At 42.0% G+C, this 21,646-nt stretch overlaps 1 protein-coding gene across 1 annotated transcript in view; it reads right to left on the bottom strand.

Annotated features, from left to right (window-relative positions):
- Positions 1-18,483, bottom strand: part of gnsb (glucosamine (N-acetyl)-6-sulfatase (Sanfilippo disease IIID), b) — a 70,859-nt gene extending 52,376 nt beyond the window's left edge. Inside the window, exon 1 of the mRNA XM_034192171.1 lies at positions 18,171-18,483. Coding sequence (XP_034048062.1) covers positions 18,171-18,359 — 189 coding nt within the window. The 5' untranslated portion in view covers positions 18,360-18,483. The remainder of the gene's footprint in view (positions 1-18,170) is intronic.
- Positions 18,484-21,646: the final 3,163 nt, after the last annotated feature.

Genomic DNA, 21,646 nt, shown 5'->3' with positions numbered 1-21,646 from the left:
TGATCAACATATTGATTTATTCTGCCTTACAGAAACCTGGTTACAGCAGGATGAATATGTTAGTTTAAATGCGTCAACACCCCCGAGTCACACTAACTGTCAGAATGCTCGTAGCACGGGCCGGGGCGGAGGATTAGCAGCAATCTTCCATTCCAGCTTATTAATTAATCAAAAACCCAGACAGAGCTTTAATTCATTTGAAAGCTTGACTCTTAGTCTTGTCCATCCAAATTGGAAGTCCCAAAAACCAGTTTTATTTGTTATTATCTATCGTCCACCTGGTCGTTACTGTGAGTTTCTCTGTGAATTTTCAGACCTTTTGTCTGACTTAGTGCTTAGCTCAGATAAGATAATTATAGTGGGCGATTTTAACATCCACACAGATGCTGAGAATGACAGCCTCAACACTGCATTTAATCTATTATTAGACTCTATTGGCTTTGCTCAAAAAGTAAATGAGTCCACCCACCACTTTAATCATATCTTAGATCTTGTTCTGACTTATGGTATGGAAATAGAAGACTTAACAGTATTCCCTGAAAACTCCCTTCTGTCTGATCATTTCTTAATAACATTTACATTTACTCTGATGGACTACCCAGCAGTGGGGAATAAGTTTCATTACACTAGAAGTCTTTCAGAAAGCGCTGTAACTAGGTTTAAGGATATGATTCCTTCTTTATGTTCTCTAATGCCATATACCAACACAGTGCAGAGTAGCTACCTAAACTCTCGTCAATAGTTTTACATCCTCATTGAAGACAACTTTGGATGCTGTAGCTCCTCTAAAAAAGAGAGCTTTAAATCAGAAGTGCCTGACTCCGTGGTATAACTCACAAACTCGTAGCTTAAAGCAGATAACCCGTAAGTTGGAGAGGAAATGGCGTCTCACTAATTTAGAAGATCTTCACTTAGGCTGGAAAAAGAGTCTGTTGCTCTATAAAAAAAGCCCTCCGTAAAGCTAGGACATCTTTCTACTCATCACTAATTGAAGAAAATAAGAACAACCCCAGGTTTCTTTTCAGCACTGTAGCCAGGCTGACAAAGAGTCAGAGCTCTATTGAGCTGAGTATTCCATTAACTTTAACTAGTAATGACTTCATGACTTTCTTTGCTAACAAAATTTTAACTATTAGAGAAAAAATTACTCATAACCATCCCAAAGACGTATCGTTATCTTTGGCTGCTTTCAGTGATGCCGGTATTTGGTTAGACTCTTTCTCTCCGATTGTTCTGTCTGAGTTATTTTCATTAGTTACTTCATCCAAACCATCAACATGTTTATTAGACCCCATTCCTACCAGGCTGCTCAAGGAAGCCCTACCATTATTTAATGCTTCGATCTTAAATATGATCAATCTATCTTTGTTAGTTGGCTATGTACCACAGGCTTTTAAGGTGGCAGTAATTAAACCATTACTTAAAAAGCCATCACTTGACCCAGCTATCTTAGCTAATTATAGGCCAATCTCCAACCTTCCTTTTCTCTCAAAAATTCTTGAAAGGGTAGTTGTAAAACAGCTAACTGATCATCTGCAGAGGAATGGTCTATTTGAAGAGTTTCAGTCAGGTTTTAGAATTCATCATAGTACAGAAACAGCATTAGTGAAGGTTACAAATGATCTTCTTATGGCCTCGGACAGTGGACTCATCTCTGTGCTTGTTCTGTTAGACCTCAGTGCTGCTTTTGATACTGTTGACCATAAAATTTTATTACAGAGATTAGAGCATGCCATAGGTATTAAAGGCACTGCGCTGCGGTGGTTTGAATCATATTTGTCTAATAGATTACAATTTGTTCATGTAAATGGGGAATCTTCTTCACAGACTAAAGTTAATTATGGAGTTCCACAAGGTTCTGTGCTAGGACCAATTTTATTCACTTTATACATGCTTCCCTTAGGCAGTATTATTAGACGGTATTGCTTAAATTTTCATTGTTACGCAGATGATACCCAGCTTTATCTATCCATGAAGCCAGAGGACACACACCAATTAGCTAAACTGCAGGATTGTCTTACAGACATAAAGACATGGATGACCTCTAATTTCCTGCTTTTAAACTCAGATAAAACTGAAGTTATTGTACTTGGCCCCACAAATCTTAGAAACATGGTGTCTAACCAGATCCTTACTCTGGATGGCATTACCCTGACCTCTAGTAATACTGTGAGAAATCTTGGAGTCATTTTTGATCAGGATATGTCATTCAAAGCGCATATTAAACAAATATGTAGGACTGCTTTTTTGCATTTACGCAATATCTCTAAAATCAGAAAGGTCTTGTCTCAGAGTGATGCTGAAAAATTAATTCATGCATTTATTTCCTCTAGGCTGGACTATTGTAATTCATTATTATCAGGTTGTCCTAAAAGTTCCCTAAAAAGCCTTCAGTTAATTCAAAATGCTGCAGCTAGAGTACTGACGGGGACTAGAAGGAGAGAGCATATTGTTAAGGATTTTGTATATATATTATCACTGTTAAACATTTGTACATTTGTCTTCTTTCTCATGAGAACGGTGTTGTGCTGTTTTGCACTTCACCCTGAGAATGTACGTGTTATTCAACCTTGTTTTAGCTTTGTCTTCTTTCTCATGAGAACGGAGATATGCTGTTTTGCACCTGTCTTAATGCAATCCTGAGAATTCAATTTTGTTTTAGCACTCTGGGGTCAATCTGAGCTGGGAATGAAGGGCTGGATGTACTTATTATTATAATATAACTTTGTTTTCGCAGCCTCTAACGACTGGGAGTAAGAGAACGTTTTAACTATTGTGATGTGGTGTTTAGTGTGAAGGAGTGTGGAAGACAGGACACTTCAGGCAGATGCAGAACAGCTGATACCTGCAACAGACGAATGAGATGTGCTGACCTGAAAGTGTTCTTCCTTACAGCTGCACTTATTGACGTATGCGTTTATGTTATGGGAAGAAACTTGTCTTGCGTCATCACCCCCACCCTTAGGACAAGTTTCTTGTTTATGTGATGAGGGCGTCTCTTAATAAAAAGAGCGGAAAATCAGGCCAGACTTTAGTGTAGCCTTGGTGTACAGCCTGACTGCACTCCGCGCGTAAAATTTGACTTTGTCTCACTGGTGTTTCTTGACTCTGTTTGTCTTGTTAAAGGTTTTACAAATGTTTGGAGGAGAAAATACCCAACATTGACTGGGGGCTCGTCCGTGAGCTCAACAATACCGGAGGTGTCCAGCGGAGGTCGTCAAGTCCAGACGTAAATCCTTGGCCAAGGTCCGATCGATTGATCGTGTCTGCAATTGTCGACCACCGTTGGCATCGTCTGGTTGACGAGATTTTCCCGAAGAAGACAGACAGGAAGTCGAGTCAGTGAGTAAAGTTTCTTTGTAAACAGTACTGAGTGAGTGGTGATCAGATCACATAAACAGTTAAATTCCGCAAGCGATGATACAGAATCGTCTGTTAATGCAAAGCAGTTAAACTCTGTAAGGAGGGTGCGGACTCCTCTGTTTATATACGCGTACCGGTAGGGGATAAAAGTGATCACATAAAACAGTTAAACTCCGTAAACGATGATACAGAATCGTCTGTTAATGAAACACAGTTAAACTCTGTAAGGAGGGCGGACTCCTCTACGGTTGCGAGGGTCGCACGTAGTTAAATTCCGGAAGGAGGATACGGACTCCTCTGTTTTAATACGTAAAGGAAATCCCGGGTAGGAATATGTGCACTGTAAAAAAGCAGTTAAATCTGGCAGGGACGGCGGAGTCCCCTAATGCAGGACATTAGTTAAATTTCACGGGAGGGCGAGCTCCCCTGACATAAGAATACGCGTACGATTATTAGGAGTGTTTCTATGTGTAAATAGTGTTTTGCGCAAGTGTAAATAACTGTGTGAAAGTGTAATACTTTGGACAACGTTAGTGACAACCGTGCGTGTGGAAGCAGCAGGCAAGTGATTCCGCTTCCTACGGGGAGGTGAAAGGAATCAACCACACGACGGCAAATTGATTGTCACGTCCAAAGAAAGTGTGAAAACTTCAGATTTAGAACACCCTAGGTGTGCCCCCGTCTGAAGTCCAAATTATAACAAGGGATAATAAAAATGGGGGGTAAGACGTCTAAAAATAAGGAAAATTTATCAACTGACGACTGGAAATTTATGGAAGCAAAAAAAATCCAAAAGCAACAAAGAAATTGGAGACCTGGATAAATAAACATGACTTTGACGGACGACTGAACCTGATCAGTATACAGAAGCTAAAGAAGGAGTTAGAACAGCAACATAAAGGTGATGAGAAAAAGATGCAGAAAGTAGGGGCAGATTTAGTGGCATTTTGGGAGGAGGAAGCAGAGAACAGACAGAAGGGAGCAGAGAAGCGACGATTAGAGAAAGCGAGGAAAAAGAAAGCTGTAGGTAAGGCAGAAGAAGATGTGGTAATTCAGCACAGAGAGCCAGAACAGCCTCAACAACCACCGCCGGCTGGATCGTCGGTGACAAAGAGACCTTTATCTCCTCTACCAGAGGATGACGATGTACCGCCACCACAGTATGATTTGGCAGTAAAACCTAAGGTAAAAAGAGAAAAACCAGAAAAACCACAAACACGCAGTCAAGCGAAAGTGCCTACAGCCCCTCCCATGGTGGAACATAGTGATCAGGGAGGTGCCTATCCTATGATAGAAGTACCAAATCCTCGTGCAGGAACAGCAGGACAGCTACCAACCATGCTCGTTTATCGGACATGGAATGCTGATGATATCAAAGCAGCAGTCGACATGATACCATCGCCACATGTCGATATCGAGGGCTTTATGCAGGATATAGAAAACATTAGAACATCTTACCACCTTAATGGACCTGAAGTCCAACAGGTGTGGATGAAAGCATGTGGCCCTAAATGGAGTCAGGTACGCGGAGACTGGAATCCTGCAGATCAACAAGGCGTACCACTGACACATGATGATCTAGTCTTGAAAACAAGAGTGGAAGCTATGATTACACATGCGAAAGGAGTGTTAGGACCAAAGATAAATTATACTGAAATTACCAGGACAACTCAGAAAGAAGGAGAGCCATGGACAGAGTTTAGGTGCAGGTTTGAGAATGTATTTAGGGTCCATAGTGGCATATTGCCAGAAACACCTGTGTATGAACAACAATTGAAAAACGCTCTGATCCAACATTCCAATAAGGATATAAAAGCTTGGATACAGAAACATTGGATTGGATTGCCTACAGGCACATTGGAAGAAACACATACACACTGCTGTCATGCAGAAGAAGTCTTAAAGCAGAAAAAGACAAGAAACAGCGACAATGGAGTGTATGTAGCACATGGAGATGATGAAATATATTACCAGCAGGGTAACTTAAGACAGCAGAAGCAGTGCAAACGCCCCAAAAAGCCATGGCAAAATAGACAAGGTGGACAGCCACAACGTCAAGGACCATGGCAACCACAACAGCAGCACAGACAGGGAGGGCCACCACGTGGTCCCCTGATTTGTTGGAACTGTGGAAGAGAGGGACATATGTATAGAAATTGTCCGAATCCACCTACTGAGGGAGCAGCAGGGAGAATTCCACAACGGAATAATCCTCCGCAGCCACAGTATCCACAATGACTAGAATCCATAATCCATGATTCCGCATCAGATAGGCAATCTGATTGTGATATGGATCTGTGTGCCTTGCTGGGAAATCCGGTACCAAAACCAGAAGTGACTTTGTTGGTAAATGGACGACCAGTGACATTCCTTTGTGATACAGGAGCATGTAGAACTACATGTAATGACAACATACCTGTCCATCAATTAAGCAACGAAATCTTTAGGGTTCGCTCTGCAAATGGACAAACATCAGACATCCCTATCACCAAACCCATAACGTTGACAGATCCATTTGGCCTGACGTGTACTATGTCAGTGTTGAGCATGCCACAATGTCCAGTTAACCTCCTAGGACGAGACGGATTGACTGCATTGGGCTTGTCCATAATTGTGGAACAAGGGAAATTAGTTGTTGAACGCACAGGAGGCGTTAACATGGTAAGAGAAGAAAGCGCTGACCCCACATTCCACTATTACTGTACATTTGACATTTCAGAAGAAGATGCTGCAGGATGGGGTAAAGATGTCGTCTTGCAAGCGACAGCCCTACTAAAAAATCCTGAACAACAGATGTCACCACCTGACCTGCATGTCACAATGTGGCATAAAGATCCTCCAGGTCCGGATGGTGACTATGAAACTAAATTGAAAAATGTTTCACCTGTGAAACTGACAATGACCGATTTGATTCATGATGGCAACTCAACAGCTGTCATAACAGTAACAGGCGCCACTGAAGATGTATCAAAATTGAGATTCACAGGTATGCCATTACATATGTCACTTTGTAAGCCATATTTGACAGAATGGCAAGAATTGGGACTGACAGTCATAACAGCTTTGTCAGCCTCTGATTGGAGTAGCGTTGGCCCACGAACGGAGTTCAGTCCATCAACCAAGTTGTATAAAGTGCCAGTTAATGTCTCATTGGTGCTGACAGCTGGAACACACATTGATGCGTCCACTTCACAATCCTGAGTGTTTCAGTTGAGTCCTGAAGAGGATGCTCTTCTCTCTTCAGTACCGTCAGGATTGTGGACAACAGGTCCTTCAGACGTAGGACTGATTAAAAATGCACAACCTGTAGTTATAAGACCAAAAACAGAATACAGACCATGTGTAAGACAGTATCCATTGAAACCTGATGCAATTGACGGAATCAGGCCGGTAATAGAGGATTTATTAACAGCAGGAGTAATAGTGCCATGTCCAGATTCACCATGTAACACACCCATATTTCCGGTAAAAAAGGCTCCGCCCTCAGTGGGGTGGAGAATGATTCAAGATCTGCAGGCAGTAAATGCTGCTGTGATTAAAAGAGCACCATGTGTCCCAGATCCACACACCTTGCTGAGACCAAATTCTAATAGTTTCTCAGTAATTGACATAAGTAATGCATTTTTCTCTGTGCCAGTACATCCAGATAGTCAATTCTGGTTTGCTTTTACCTTTAAAGGACAACGATATACATTCACCAGATTACCGCAGGGTTACGCAGAGAGTCCAACTATTTATTCTCAAGTCATGTCAGCATGTTTAGCCAATTTCGTTCCACCGGCAGATAGCCAACTGTTAGTGTATGTTGATGACATTTTGATTGCCTCTGACACACGAGAAAACTGCATAACTGACACAGTAGCATTATTATGTTTCTTATTTGACAATGGCCACAGAGTGAGTAGAAACAAAGTTCAGTTGTGTAGGGATAAAGTAAAATATTTAGGACATGAGTTATCAGCCACAGGGCGCACGATCCTGTCTGACAGGAAGGAAGCAATTTTGCACGCTCCAAAACCACAAACCAAAAAGCAGATGATGTCATTTCTTGGATCGACAAATTACTGCAGGGCATGGATTCCTTGCTATGCAGAGTTGACTAGTCCACTTTCTGATTTGATGTACAAAGATGATATTTCAATGTCAACCGTGTTGGAATGGAACAAAGATGCTGAGGAAGCCTTTGTAAAAGTAAAACAAACATTAGTGTCATCCACAGTTTTGGCACTACCAGATTATAGTAAACCATTCATTCAAACAGTTGATTGTAAGAATAAGTTCATGACTAGTGTTTTGGTTCAAGTGTATGGCTCAAAATTGAGGCCAGTTGCCTACTACTCATCTAAATTGGATGCAGTAGCAAGTGCTTTACCACCATGCGTACAGGCTGTTGTTGCAGCCTCTATGGCTGTTCAAAGTAGCAGTAATGTTGTTCTATTCCATCAGCTGACATTGAAAGTTCCACATGCAGTCTCTGCACTTCTGTTGCAGACAAACATGAGCCTTTTGTCCCCAGCAAGACATCTTTCGTGCATGTCCTTGCTATTATCACAGCCACACCTTACGATAGAGCGATGTACAACATTGAATCCCTCCACATTGATACCTTTACCTGAGGATGGTGAGCCGCACAATTGTCTTGATGTAGCAACAGTTTGTACAAAAGCACGCCCAGACCTCCGGGACACACCCATCCCAAACAGTACAATCGTGTATGTGGATGGTTCTTCCACCAAAAATGCTTATGGACAAACGCAATCTGGATATGCTGTCGTCACAAATTCAGAAGTATTAGATTCTGCTTCATTGCCATCGTCATTTTCAGCACAAGCAGCTGAATTAGTTGCTTTAACTGCAGCTTGCTATCTGTTTCAAGGTACGGCCGTATCAATTTATACGGACAGCCAGTACGCTTTCAGCACAGTGCATGTGTTTGCAAAACTGTGGGAGGAGCGTGGAATGGTGACATCGTCTGGAAAGCCAGTGACTCATGCCACTCTCCTAACTGCCCTACTGCAAGCTGTGAAGTTGCCTCAACAAATTGCTATATGCAAATGTGCGGCTCACACCAATGGCTCTGACAGTGTTTCAAAAGGAAATGATTTTGCTGACAGAGCAGCAAAAGAGGCAGCAGCAGCTTCTTCTATTTTTGTTGTACAGGAAACTACTCCAGATTTGCATTTAGGTCATACACTGCTTGCTGACATGCAACAGCAGGCAACAGACAGAGAAAAACAAATGTGGATAGCTAAAGGAGCTACGTATGCAAATGACTTGTACGTATGACCACAAAAGAAACCCATATTGCCAAAAAATATGTTTAAATGGGCAGCTATCATGAGCCATGGCGTGACGCATGTCTCATCAGGGGGTATGATATCGCAATTGCAATCTATTTTTTGTCTTTATGGGTTCGATGCATATGCAAAACAGCATTGTAGAGCATGCATGATATGTGCAAAACACAACTCACAAGGCAATTTGAGACCCCAAAGAGGTAAATTTCCAACACCACAATATCCCTTTCAAGTGATTCATATGGATTATATACAGCTGAGTAAACATGAAGGGAAGGAATTTTGTTTAGTCATAATTGATGCCTTCTCAAAATGGGTAGAATTGTTCCCTACAAAACATGCAGATTCACTTACAGTGGCTAAAGCATTATGCAAAGACATCATCCCACGATTTGGAATACCAGAAACAGTCTATTCAGATAATGGAGCGCATTTTGTTAATACAATAGTGCAATACGTAGGAGAAGCACTACAGGTTAATCTCAAAAATCATTGTTCTTATCATCCACAAAGCGCCGGATTAGTGGAAAGGATGAATGGAACAGTAAAAAACAGACTTAGAAAGACAATGGAGGAAACAGGCAGACCATGGACGCATTGTGTAGATTTGGTAAAAATGTATATAAACATAACTAGTACCATGGGGTTGACACCGTATGAAACATTGTTTGGCAGAAAATATCGATTGCCCTATTATGGACAAATTTGGGATGTACCTGAGGAAGCCAATTTGGCGGATTACATGAGAAAAATGTTAGAAGGACAACGAGGGAGAGTTCCAAACACTGATGATCCCATTTCTCCACAGGAGGACCCTAAAGTGGTACCTGGAGACTGGGTGTTGATAAGAAGCATCAAGAGAAAACACTGGCATTCACCTAAATGGGAAGGGCCCTATCAAGTACTACTCACAACACCCACAGCTTTGAAAATTGGGGAAAGAAGTACATGGATTCATTTAACTCACTGTAAGAAAGTCATTTCTGCAGACACAGACAAACAGTAAGAACAGTAGGACAAGACTAGTAATAGTGTGTGAGCTTGGTGTTAAGATCCAGGTTAGACACGAAAGCTAGCAGAAGACATTAAGAAGCCACTGTTCTGAACATAGGTGTGCTGTAGTGTGCAGAAATGGCGAAAGAAAAAAATAAAAAGAACGAGGGTTTCTGGACCCCACGGACAGTCCTTGTTATGCTACTTTTCTTTTTTGAATTGGGATTATTATTAAAAGCCATGAGTACGGGACATGATAATAAGGATCACATCCACAGATTGCAGAGACCAAAAAGAAGTAACGAAGACCCCAGTCCGATAATAAATGCCACAGTACATAGCTGTAATGGGAATAATGCGTACCGATTTGGTGTACAAGCCTGCATTCCTAGAAATACTTCTGTGATCATCTCTGTACCATATAGTGGTCTTACCCATGGAATGCCGGATGGTGACAGAGGGACTAATTACGGAAATAGTTTCTCATGGTATATGACCAACAATCAACAAGATAGGAGATGGGAAACGTTGGTAGCCGATGAATGGAGTAGATGGACACCAAGATGGGCACAAACCGAGTGGGCTAAGTACCAGAGTCAAATTCTCAAAATGTATCAAACAGATGATAAGCTGTCTATAGTGGTGAATACCACAGAAAAAGGAACCATATTCCCACCTGATATAGAGGGAGACTGTTGGTTGTTCCTCCTTTGGATATACAAACAAGGAAAAGATCCGTATTTCCATTTCTTCCTCTGTGAAACAGATAGAGTACAGCAACCAATATTGACCGAATTAAGTACGTCAAAGGGGGTGTCCATACAAGCAAAGGGGGTGCCCATACAAGCAAAGGGGGTGCCCATACAAGCAAAGGAGGTGTCTGTACAAGGCACAAAAGACATGAAGGCAGATGACTGGTTCCTAGTAACTACAGGAATTAGTGGACAAAATAACAATTGGCTTTTAATGGCAGAACAAGCAGGACTAGCAGCAAAGAAGGACTGTGTTGTATGTATGGGACCCAGACCTATATTACAGGTAATACCGGCAGCATTACCCAAAGACTGTCTACTGACTGCTATGACACAGACATACATTGCGGCAAACAACAATTGTTCTAAGTGGGACAAGATCTATCCAGTGACCAAATTGACTAAGATTAAACCTTTATTCTCAAGCAAAGTTGGGCATGCTAACCATACATGTGTACACTTGACAGGGACAAGTAAGACTTTGGGTAGCTTAAACCACACCGCCTGGTGTAAGAATGTGGTCCATAGTACTCCCACATTCAAACCTGTCGGGAGGAGTGACGTATGGTGGTGGTGTGGGGATAACAGAATCTTTGACAGACTGCCACGGAATGTGTCAGGTTATTGTGCATTAATATCATTATTGTTACCAGTTGAAGCCATACCCATGACCCCTGAAGACGTTACGACATATGCAGCCTCTCTTATTCCTGAAGATTGGCAGAAAGGCATAGCCAGACATAGAGTGAAAAGAGATTGGAAAGGAGTGGGAAATCCAACATATATTGATGCAATAGGAGTCCCCAGGGGAGTGCCTGACGAGTATAAACTGGTTAATCAAATAGCAGCTGGATTCGAATCTTCCATCTGTTGGTGGTGCTCAATTAATAAAAACGTGGACAGAATAAACTACATCCACTACAATGTACAGAAATTAGGAAATTGGACTGAGGAAGGATTTAAGGCTGTCCATTCACAGTTAGAAGCCACGTCCCTTATGGCCTTCCAGAATCGTATTGCTCTGGATATGTTGTTGGCAGAGAAAGGAGGTGTTTGTGCCATGTTCGGAGAACAATGCTGCACATTCATTCCCAACAACACGGCTGCAGACGGCAGTCTCACTCAAGCCATTGACGGGCTGAGGACGTTGAACAGGAAGATGAAAGAGCACAGTGGAGTAAACACCGAAGGCTGGGATTGGTGGCTGGAAGGGATGGGAAAATGGAGGTCTTTGATTTCTTCACTATTAGTGTCTATAGCAGTATTTGCTGCAATTCTAACATTGTGTGGATGTTGTTGTATTCCATGTCTCCGAGGCCTTGTAAATAGAATGATAACCACAGCAATAAGTCCAGGACCAGGAGGGGGTCCGGCATCATATCCACTTCTGGGGACAGACGACAACGAGGAGGACGATGGCTCTCCTGACCTGTACCCAGACCAATGGAAGTATGATGACCCAGACACCGATGATGGTGACAATGACGACATCACCGCTGGGGTGTAAGCCTAGAGAGAGAACATACCATGATGAACCTCTTAGTGAAAATCTCAAAAAGAAGTGCTAAGCTGAGTGATGCCTACTGTATGTTTAACAGGCGATAAACAGGAGGGGAATGTTAAGGATTTTGTATATATGTTATCACTGTTAAACATTTGTACATTTGTCTTCTTTCTCATGAGAACGGTGTTGTGCTGTTTTGCACTTCACCCTGAGAATGTACGTGTTATTCAACCTTGTTTTAGCTTTGTCTTCTTTCTCATGAGAACGGTGTTGTGCTGTTTTGCACTTCACCCTGAGAATGTACGTGTTATTCAACCTTGTTTTAGCTTTGTCTTCTTTCTCATGAGAACGGAGATGTGCTGTTTTGCACCTGTCTTAATGCAATCCTGAGAATTCAATTTTGTTTTAGCACTCTGGGGTCAATCTGAGCTGGGAATGAAGGGCTGGATGTACTTATTATTATAATATAACTTTGTTTTCGCAGCCTCTAACGACTGGGAGTAAGAGAACGTTTTGACTATTGTGATGTGGTGTTTAGTGTGAAGGAGTGTGGAAGACAGGACACTTCAGGCAGATGCAGAACAGCTGATACCTGCAACAGACAAACGAGATGTGCTGACCTGAAAGTGTTCTTCCTTACAGCTGCACTTATTGACGTATGCGTTTATGTTATGGGAAGAAACTTGTCTTGCGTCATCACCTCCACCCTTAGGACAAGTTTCTTGTTTATGTGATGAGGGCGTCTCTTAATAAAAAGAGCGGAAAAGCAGGCCAGACTTTAGTGTAGCCTTTGTGTACAGCCTGACTGCACTCCGCGCGTAAAATTTGACTTTCTGTCTCACTGGTGTTTCTTGACTCTGTTTGTCTTGTTAAAGGTTTTACAAATGTTTGGAGGAGAAAATACCCAACACATATCTCACCCATATTGGCCTCTCTTCATTGGCTTCCTGTTAATTCTAGAATAGAATTTAAAATTCTTCTTCTTACTTATAAGGTTTTGAATAATCAGGTCCCATCTTATCTTAGGGACCTCGTAGTACCATATCACCCCAATAGAGCGCTTCGCTCTCAGACTGCAGGCTTACTTGTAGTTCCTAGGGTTTGTAAGAGTAGAATGGGAGGCAGAGCCTTTAGCTTTCAGGCTCCTCTCCTGTGGAACCAGCTCCCAATTCAGATCAGGGAGACAGACAGACACCCTCTCTACTTTTAAGATTAGGCTTAAAACTTTCCTTTTTGCTAAAGCCTATAGTTAGGGCTGGATCAGGTGACCCTGAACCATCCCTTAGTTATGCTGCTATAGACGTAGACTGCTGGGGGGTTCCCATGATGCACTGTTTCTTTCTCTTTTTGCTCTGTATGCACCACTCTGCATTTAATCATTAGTGATCGATCTCTGCTCCCCTCCACAGCATGTCTTTTTCCTGGTTCTCTCCCTCAGCCCCAACCAGTCCCAGCCGAAGACTGCCCCTCCCTGAGCCTGGTTCTGCTGGAGGTTTCTTCCTGTTAAAAGGGAGTTTTTCCTTCCCACTGTAGCCAAGTGCTTGCTCACAGGGGGTCGTTTTGACCGTTGGGGTTTTACATAATTATTGTATGGCCTTGCCTTACAATATAAAGCGCCTTGGGGCAACTGTTTGTTGTGATTTGGCGCTATATAAAAAAATTGATTGATTGATTGATTGATTGAACTGGTGCTATATAAATGAATACATTTGATTTGATCCATAAATATGACAGTATTCTTAATGGCATTAGTTCTGGCTACAGGTAGTGTAAAGTTTCCCATCACAGTATGTCTGGTTATGCACCTATGGTTTTCTGAACTGGGGAAAAAAAAAAAAAAAAAAAAAATCCTAATCAAAATACAAGGTAACTTAATGACAATCTTTCTGGTAAAAATGATCAGAGAATATAATAGTCCGTTTTTGACTAACAGCCAGTTTAAATTTTTATGCACTGTAATGATGTTTGTCCTATAACTGCGCATGCGTTGTCCACTGATCTGTATATTACTGGATAGCTCATTGGTCCACACACTCCTTACAATCTGCTGAAGCCAACTGGCAGCCATCTTGCCACTCCCAACTTATGCAGACCACACAAACTTATTGTGTGTGTGTGTGTACACACACACACACACACACACACACACACACACACACACACACACACACACACACACACACCAAAAATATAAACGCAACACTTTTGGTTTTGCTCCCATTTTGTATGAGATGAACTCAAAGCTCTAAAACTTTTTCCACATACACAATATCACCATTTCCCTCAAATATTGTTCACAAACCAGTCTAAATCTGTGATAGTGAGCACTTCTCCTTTGCTGAGATAATCCATGCCACCTCACAGGTGTGCCATATCAAGATGCTGATTAGACACCATGATTAGTGCACAGGTGTGCCTTAGACTGCCCACAATAAAAGGCCACTCTGAAAGGTGCAGTTTTGTTTTATTGGGGGGATACCAGTCAGTATCTGGTGTGACCACCATTTGCCTCATGCAGTGCAACACATCTCCTTCGCATAGAGTTGATCAGGTTGTCAGTTGTGGCCTGTGGAATGTTAGTCCACTCCTCTTCAATGGCTGTGCGAAGTTGCTGGATATTGGCAGGAACTGGTACACGCTGTCATATACGCCGGTCCAGAGCATCCCAAACATGCTCAATGGGCGACATGTCCGGTGAGTATGCCGGCCATGCAAGAACTGGGACATTTTCAGCTTCCAAGAATTGTGTACAGATCCTTGCAACATGGGGCTGTGCATTATCCTGCTGCAACATGAGGTGATGTTCTTGGATGTATGGCACAACAATGGACCTCAGGATCTCGTCACGGTATCTCTGTGCATTCAAAATGCCATCAATAAAATCAATAAAATGCACCTGTGTTCTTCATCCATAACAGACGCCTATCCATACCATAACCCCACCGCCACCATGGGCCACTCGATCCACAACATTGACATCAGAAAACCGCTCACCCACACGACGCCACACACGCTGTCTGCCATCTGCCCTGAACAGTGTGAACCGGGATTCATCCGTGAAGAGAACACCTCTCCAACGTGCCAAACGCCAGCGAATGTGAGCATTTGCCCACTCAAGTCGGTTACGACGACGAACTGGAGTCAGGTCGAGACCCCGATGAGGACGACGAGCATGTAGATGAGCTTCCCTGAGACGGTTTCTGACAGTTTGTGCAGAAATTCTTTGGTTATGCAAACCGATTGTTTCAGCAGCTGTACGAGTGGCTGGTCTCAGACGATCTTGGAGGTGAACATGCTGCATGTGGAGGTCCTGGGCTGGTGTGGTTACACGTGGTCTGCGGTTGTGAGGCTGGTTGGATGTACTGCCAAATTCTCTGAAACGCCTTTGGAGACGGCTTATGGTAGAGAAATGAACATTCAATACACAAGCAACAGCTCTGGTTGACATTCCTGCTGTCAGCATGCCAATTGCACGCTCCCTCAAATCTTGCGACATCTGTGGCATTGTGCTGTGTGATAAAACTGCACCTTTCAGAGTGGCCTTTTATTGTGGGCAGTCTAAGGCACACCTGTGCACTAATCATGGTGTCTAATCAGCATCTTGATATGGCACACCTGTGAGGTGGGATGGATTATCTCAGCAAAGGAGAAGTGCTCACTATCACAGATTTAGACTGGTTTGTGAACAATATTTGAGGGAAATGGTGATATTGTGTATGTGGAAAAAGTTTTAGATCTTTGAGTTCATCTCATACAAAATGGGAGCAAAACCAAAAGTGTTGTGTTTATATTTTTGTTGAGTGTATATATATATATATATGTGTGTGTGTGTGTGTATTGGTACCATATCATGAACAAAAGTGGATGGAGAACAAAAGTCATGATGGATAACACAGAAATAGTGGATTTTTTTTTTTTAAATAGTTGCACTAAAAGAATAAAACACCACTTAACTAGCTACAGGAGAGTTAGTTTTCCCTGCAGTGACAACATTTCTGACACACAGCTCTGTGATCTTCAACCTAATATAATAAAGCTCGTAGCAACAATGCCTACAGCTCAAAAACTTTGCACAAGTAGACCTAATAAATGTCTTAAAATAGTTCGTCCAACACAAAACAAGTGGTTACACATGTTGAGTTAATAAGCCACTTAATAATAATAATAATATTATTATTATTATTATATTTGCCTATATGCTGGAATAAGGGATAGAACTCTTCAAATTATTGTTCATTACTTTCCATTTCAATCATACTCACAGGTGAAATGTTCGTCCACAGACTTTGATCTGGCGATTTGCAGAGTTTATAGCTGCACATGAAAGTATTTTTTAACAAAATTACAAACAATAAAGTTGTGTGCGCCTCATTGAAGATCAACAGAAAAGAACGATCAGGAGCAGAACATGGGAGTGGTAATATGGCAGCCGTTTGCTTCAAAATACTGGCCAATGACCGATCCAGTATTATATTCATATAAGTGCATCTCATTTGCCTCACCCATTCTCCACTGGGAACCAAAAAAAAAACAAAAAACAAACAAACTGCACTTTTCACAACTGCTTCGGTGATTGCAGCCAAAAACAAAACAGTACCCCATTTTTCTGTGATATCACGCAGGGGTTCAAATCATCCTGCTCAGAGTGCTGCTCTCATTGGACCAACATCTCTGCTATTTTGGACTTGTGGGATAGCTCGCGCTCCCAGATTGAGCTCACCAGACTACTTCCGCCTCACTGCTCAGCGCACTAGCTTAGCTTATGGCAAGCTAAAAGTGGACGCTTGTTATGGCCGAACAACTGTCCAGTTTCTGGGTATTCTGTGTTCGTACGCGCCCGCGGCTGACGTGCTTGATGAATTCTTGCACAAAAAGTAGTTCCCAGATAACTGTGATATATTCCTGTGATATAATGAGTATATATATCTAAATCAATTCTAAAATTTACCAGTAAAAAAAAATATAAAGAGAACTGAATTTTTAAGAGTGGCCATAATAAATATTTAAGAAATGTAAAAGTTTATGAGCATTGTAAACACTGACACGGTGGAGTTTGATGTGGAAGTGTTCAGAAAGATACGAATGTTCTGATGACCATTTACAGTTGGGGATGAAAGACTTGGGTGTTAAAGTCAGAACAAGAAGCTGCACTGAAAGAGATCTATCTGGCACAAAGAGACACATTCTGTGCGTTGTCACTCCAACAAGAGCGGCACTCTGAGCAGGGTGGCGAAAGTAGTCCGGCGAGCTCAATCTGTGGGTGCGAGCTGTCCCACAATACCAAAATAAGTCTCATTGGACCGACCAATGAGGGCGTCACTCTGAGCAGGGTGTTCTCAGCGTGCTGCTCTCGTTGGAGCAGCAAAACACCGAATGTGTCTCTTCCCAGATAGATTCCTTTCAGTGCTGCTTCTTGTTCTGACTTTAACACAAAGTTAACACCCAACTCTTTTCATCGCCAACTGGAAATGGTCATCAAAACATTCCAGTTGTAGCTTTCTGAGCTCTTACGCATCAAACTCCATCATGTCAATGTTTACAATGTGCTAACAAGGTGAAGTCGCTCATAAACTTTAAGCTTCTTAAATAGTTATTACGGCTACTCTTCAGTTATCTTTGTAATTTTATTACTGATAAAGTTTATTATTAATTTAGATGAAATATACTCATCTCACAGGAATTATCTCGGAACTACTTTTTACGCAGAAACTCATCAAACCCGTCGGCCGCATACTAACACAGAATACCCAGAAACTGGCTAGAAGTTCGGCCAAAACGAGAGCGTCCACTTTTAGCTTGCTATAAACTAAGCTAGTGTCGTTCGTGAAAGTGTGGGTTCAAATGAGACTGCGCTGCCCATTTTACTTTATTTAAAAATTATTTTGAGTTGTACAAGAAATCTTTAACAATTATGAAAACACCGAAAGGACAAAAACTATCCTTTATGACCGATATTTCCAATGATTCATCAAGCTGAATACACAATGTGCTCCCCTATAAAAATATGACTTTTTTTCCTTTCTTTTTAACTGGTGTATGTTTGTATGTTGTATCTTTCTAAGTGCTTCCTTGTGTCAAGTTTGATCAAATCTATCCGTGTTTGTTTTTTGACATGCCAAAATTTGTACAAAAAAAAAAAAAAAAAAGACGTTTAAAACAAAACCCCCAACCAATTTAACTGTCAGAAACAAAATGTGCGCATTTTAACTGCCCGTTTTGGGGCTAATTGCGCCACACAGATAATGATTTAGATTTACTCACCAGGCCTCCGAGCTGAACGTCCTGGTCGTCAGTGAGAATCAGCAGCACGTTGCTTGGTTTGTCGCTCGGCGTACACCTGACGGTGCAGGTGAGCAGAGCGGAGAGCAGACTGAGAGCAGTCAGCGCCGCCGCCGGCTGTCCTCTCCGAGCGCACCCAACTCCTCCGGCTCCGTTCCATAAAACTGCCATGTCGGCCACAAATCTCAAATGTGCTCGGCCTGAAATTACTTTCGTTTCCCCCCAAAACAGCTACAGTCACACAAACAAATCAGCCTGTACCCGCGCTGTAAAGAGACAAAAATTGAGGAAGTGATCTGCTGCAACTGTGACCGGTCACATGCCTGCACCCCTCCTCCTGAGGGGGAGGAGCATAGGAGGAGACTGTGCACGTGCTCCTAAAAAAGAAACGGTACATTATTATTATTTTTAAAGTGGTCACAAGACCACATCATCACCCCGAAACCAAGAAGTCCACTTTTACAGCCAGTGACTTATGTCTCACTGAAACACGCTCAAGTGGAATCTCAGTAAGTGTAGTGTAGGCCAAGTATAGTTTTCTGTATATTTGTCAGTATATTCCCAGTATACTTAGTCTTTTTTTTTTTTTTGGTAAAATTTTCAGTCTACGCCAAGTATAGTTAATTTTTAATGTGTATTTTTAAAAGTCACATACTTCAACATTTCTTTATATTTATCAGTATACACAAGTATATTTAGATTTTTCTGTATATTTGTCAGTATATACCAAGTAGACTTTTTGTAAAATTTTCAGTGATCACTGCAGATGCTGCACCGATCCGTCTATCGATCTCACGCTCCATCCGTCCATCTCTCGTGAACAAGACCCCGAGATACTTAAACTCCTCCACTTGAGGCAAGGACACTCCACCGACCTGAAGAGGGCAAAGCACATTTTTCCGGTCGAGAACCATGGCCTCGGATTTGGAGGTGCTGATTTTCATCCCGGACACTTCACACTCGGCTGCAAACCGCTCCAGTGAACACTGAAGGTCTGGATTTGATGAAGCCAACAGAACCACATCATTCGCAAACAGCAGAGATGAGATTCAGTGGTTGCCAAACCAGACCCCCTCTATACCGATTGCACCTAGAAATTCTGTCCATAAAGGTAATGAACAGAATCGGTGACAAAGGGCAGCCCTGGCAGAAGCTGATGTGCACTGAAAACAGGTTTGACTTACTACCGGCAATGCAAACCAAGCTCCTGCTGCGGTCGTACAGGGACCGAATAGCCCTTAACAAAGGACCCCGGACCCCGTACTCCTGGAGCACCCCCCACAGGGCACCTCGAGGGACACGGTCCAACACCTTCTCCAGATCCACAAAACACATGTGGAGTGGTTGGGCGAACTCCCATGAACCCTCAAGCACCCATTGGAGGGTGTAGAGCTGATCCAGTGTGCCGCGACCAGGACAAAAACCACATTGCTCCTCCTGAATCCCAGGTTCTACTATCGGTTGAATTCTCCTCTCCAGTAATCTGGAATAGACCTTACCGGGGAGGCTGAGGAGTGTGATCCCCCTGTAGTTGGAACACACTCTCCGGTCCCCCTTCTTAAACAGAGGGACCACCACCCCAGTCTGCCAATCCAGAGGCACTGTCCCTGACTGCCATGTGAACGGAGGATTAGCAGCAATCTTCCATTCCAGCTTATTAATTAATCCAAAACCCAGACAGAGCTTTAATTCATTTGAAAGCTTGTCTCTTAGTCTTGTCCATCCAAATTGGAAGTCCCAAAAACCAGTTTTATTTGTTATTATCTATCGTCCACCTGGTCGTTACTGTGAGTTTCTCTGTGAATTTTCAGACCTTTTGTCTGACTTAGTGCTTAGCTCAGATAAGATAATTATAGTGGGCGATTTTAACATCCACACAGATGCTGAGAATGACAGCCTCAACACTGCATTTAATCTATTATTAGACTCTATTGGCTTTGCTCAAAAAGTAAATGAGTCCACCCACCACTTTAATCATATCTTAGATCTTGTTCTGACTTATGGTATGGAAATAGAAGACTTAACAGTATTCCCTGAAAACTCCCTTCTGTCTGATCATTTCTTAATAACTTTTACATTTACTCTGATGGACTACCCAGCAGTGGGGAATAAGTTTCATTACACTAGAAGTCTTTCAGAAAGCGCTGTAACTAGGTTTAAGGATATGATTCCTTCTTTATGTTCTCTAATGCCATATACCAACACAGTGCAGAGTAGCTACCTAAACTCTGTAAGGGAGATAGAGTATCTCGTCAATAGTTTTACATCCTCATTGAAGACAACTTTGGATGCTGTAGCTCCTCTGAAAAAGAGAGCTTTAAATCAGAAGTGTCTGACTCCGTGGTATAACTCACAAACTCGTAGCTTAAAGCAGATAACCCGTAAGTTGGAGAGGAAATGGCGTCTCACTAATTTAGAAGATCTTCACTTAGCCTGGAAAAAGAGTCTGTTGCTCTATAAAAAAAAGCCCTCCGTAAAGCTAGGACATCTTTCTACTCATCACTAATTGAAGAAAATAAGAACAACCCCAGGTTTCTTTTCAGCACTGTAGCCAGGCTGACAAAGAGTCAGAGCTCTATTGAGCTGAGTATTCCATTAACTTTAACTAGTAATGACTTCATGACTTTCTTTGCTAACAAAATTTTAACTATTAGAGAAAAAATTACTCATAACCATCCCAAAGACGTATCGTTATCTTTGGCTGCTTTCAGTGATGCCGGTATTTGGTTAGACTCTTTCTCTCCGATTGTTCTGTCTGAGTTATTTTCATTAGTTACTTCATCCAAACCATCAACATGTTTATTAGACCCCATTCCTACCAGGCTGCTCAAGGAAGCCCTACCATTATTTAATGCTTCGATCTTAAATATGATCAATCTATCTTTGTTAGTTGGCTATGTACCACAGGCTTTTAAGGTGGCAGTAATTAAACCATTACTTAAAAAGCCATCACTTGACCCAGCTATCTTAGCTAATTATAGGCCAATCTCCAACCTTCCTTTTCTCTCAAAAATTCTTGAAAGGGTAGTTGTAAAACAGCTAACTGATCATCTGCAGAGGAATGGTCTATTTGAAGAGTTTCAGTCAGGTTTTAGAATTCATCATAGTACAGAAACAGCATTAGTGAAGGTTACAAATGATCTTCTTATGGCCTCGGACAGTGGACTCATCTCTGTGCTTGTTCTGTTAGACCTCAGTGCTGCTTTTGATACTGTTGACCATAAAATTTTATTACAGAGATTAGAGCATGCCATAAGTATTAAAGGCACTGCGCTGCAGTGGTTTGAATCATATTTGTCTAATAGATTACAATTTGTTCATGTAAATGGGGAATCTTCTTCACAGACTAAAGTTAATTATGGAGTTCCACAAGGTTCTGTGCTAGGACCAATTTTATTCACTTTATACATGCTTCCCTTAGGCAGTATTATTAGACGGTATTGCTTAAATTTTCATTG

This window comes from Thalassophryne amazonica, chromosome 17 (genome assembly GCF_902500255.1).
Source record: "Thalassophryne amazonica chromosome 17, fThaAma1.1, whole genome shotgun sequence".
Lineage (NCBI taxonomy): Eukaryota > Metazoa > Chordata > Actinopteri > Batrachoidiformes > Batrachoididae > Thalassophryne > Thalassophryne amazonica.
This window is presented reverse-complemented; position numbering and strand designations above follow the sequence as displayed.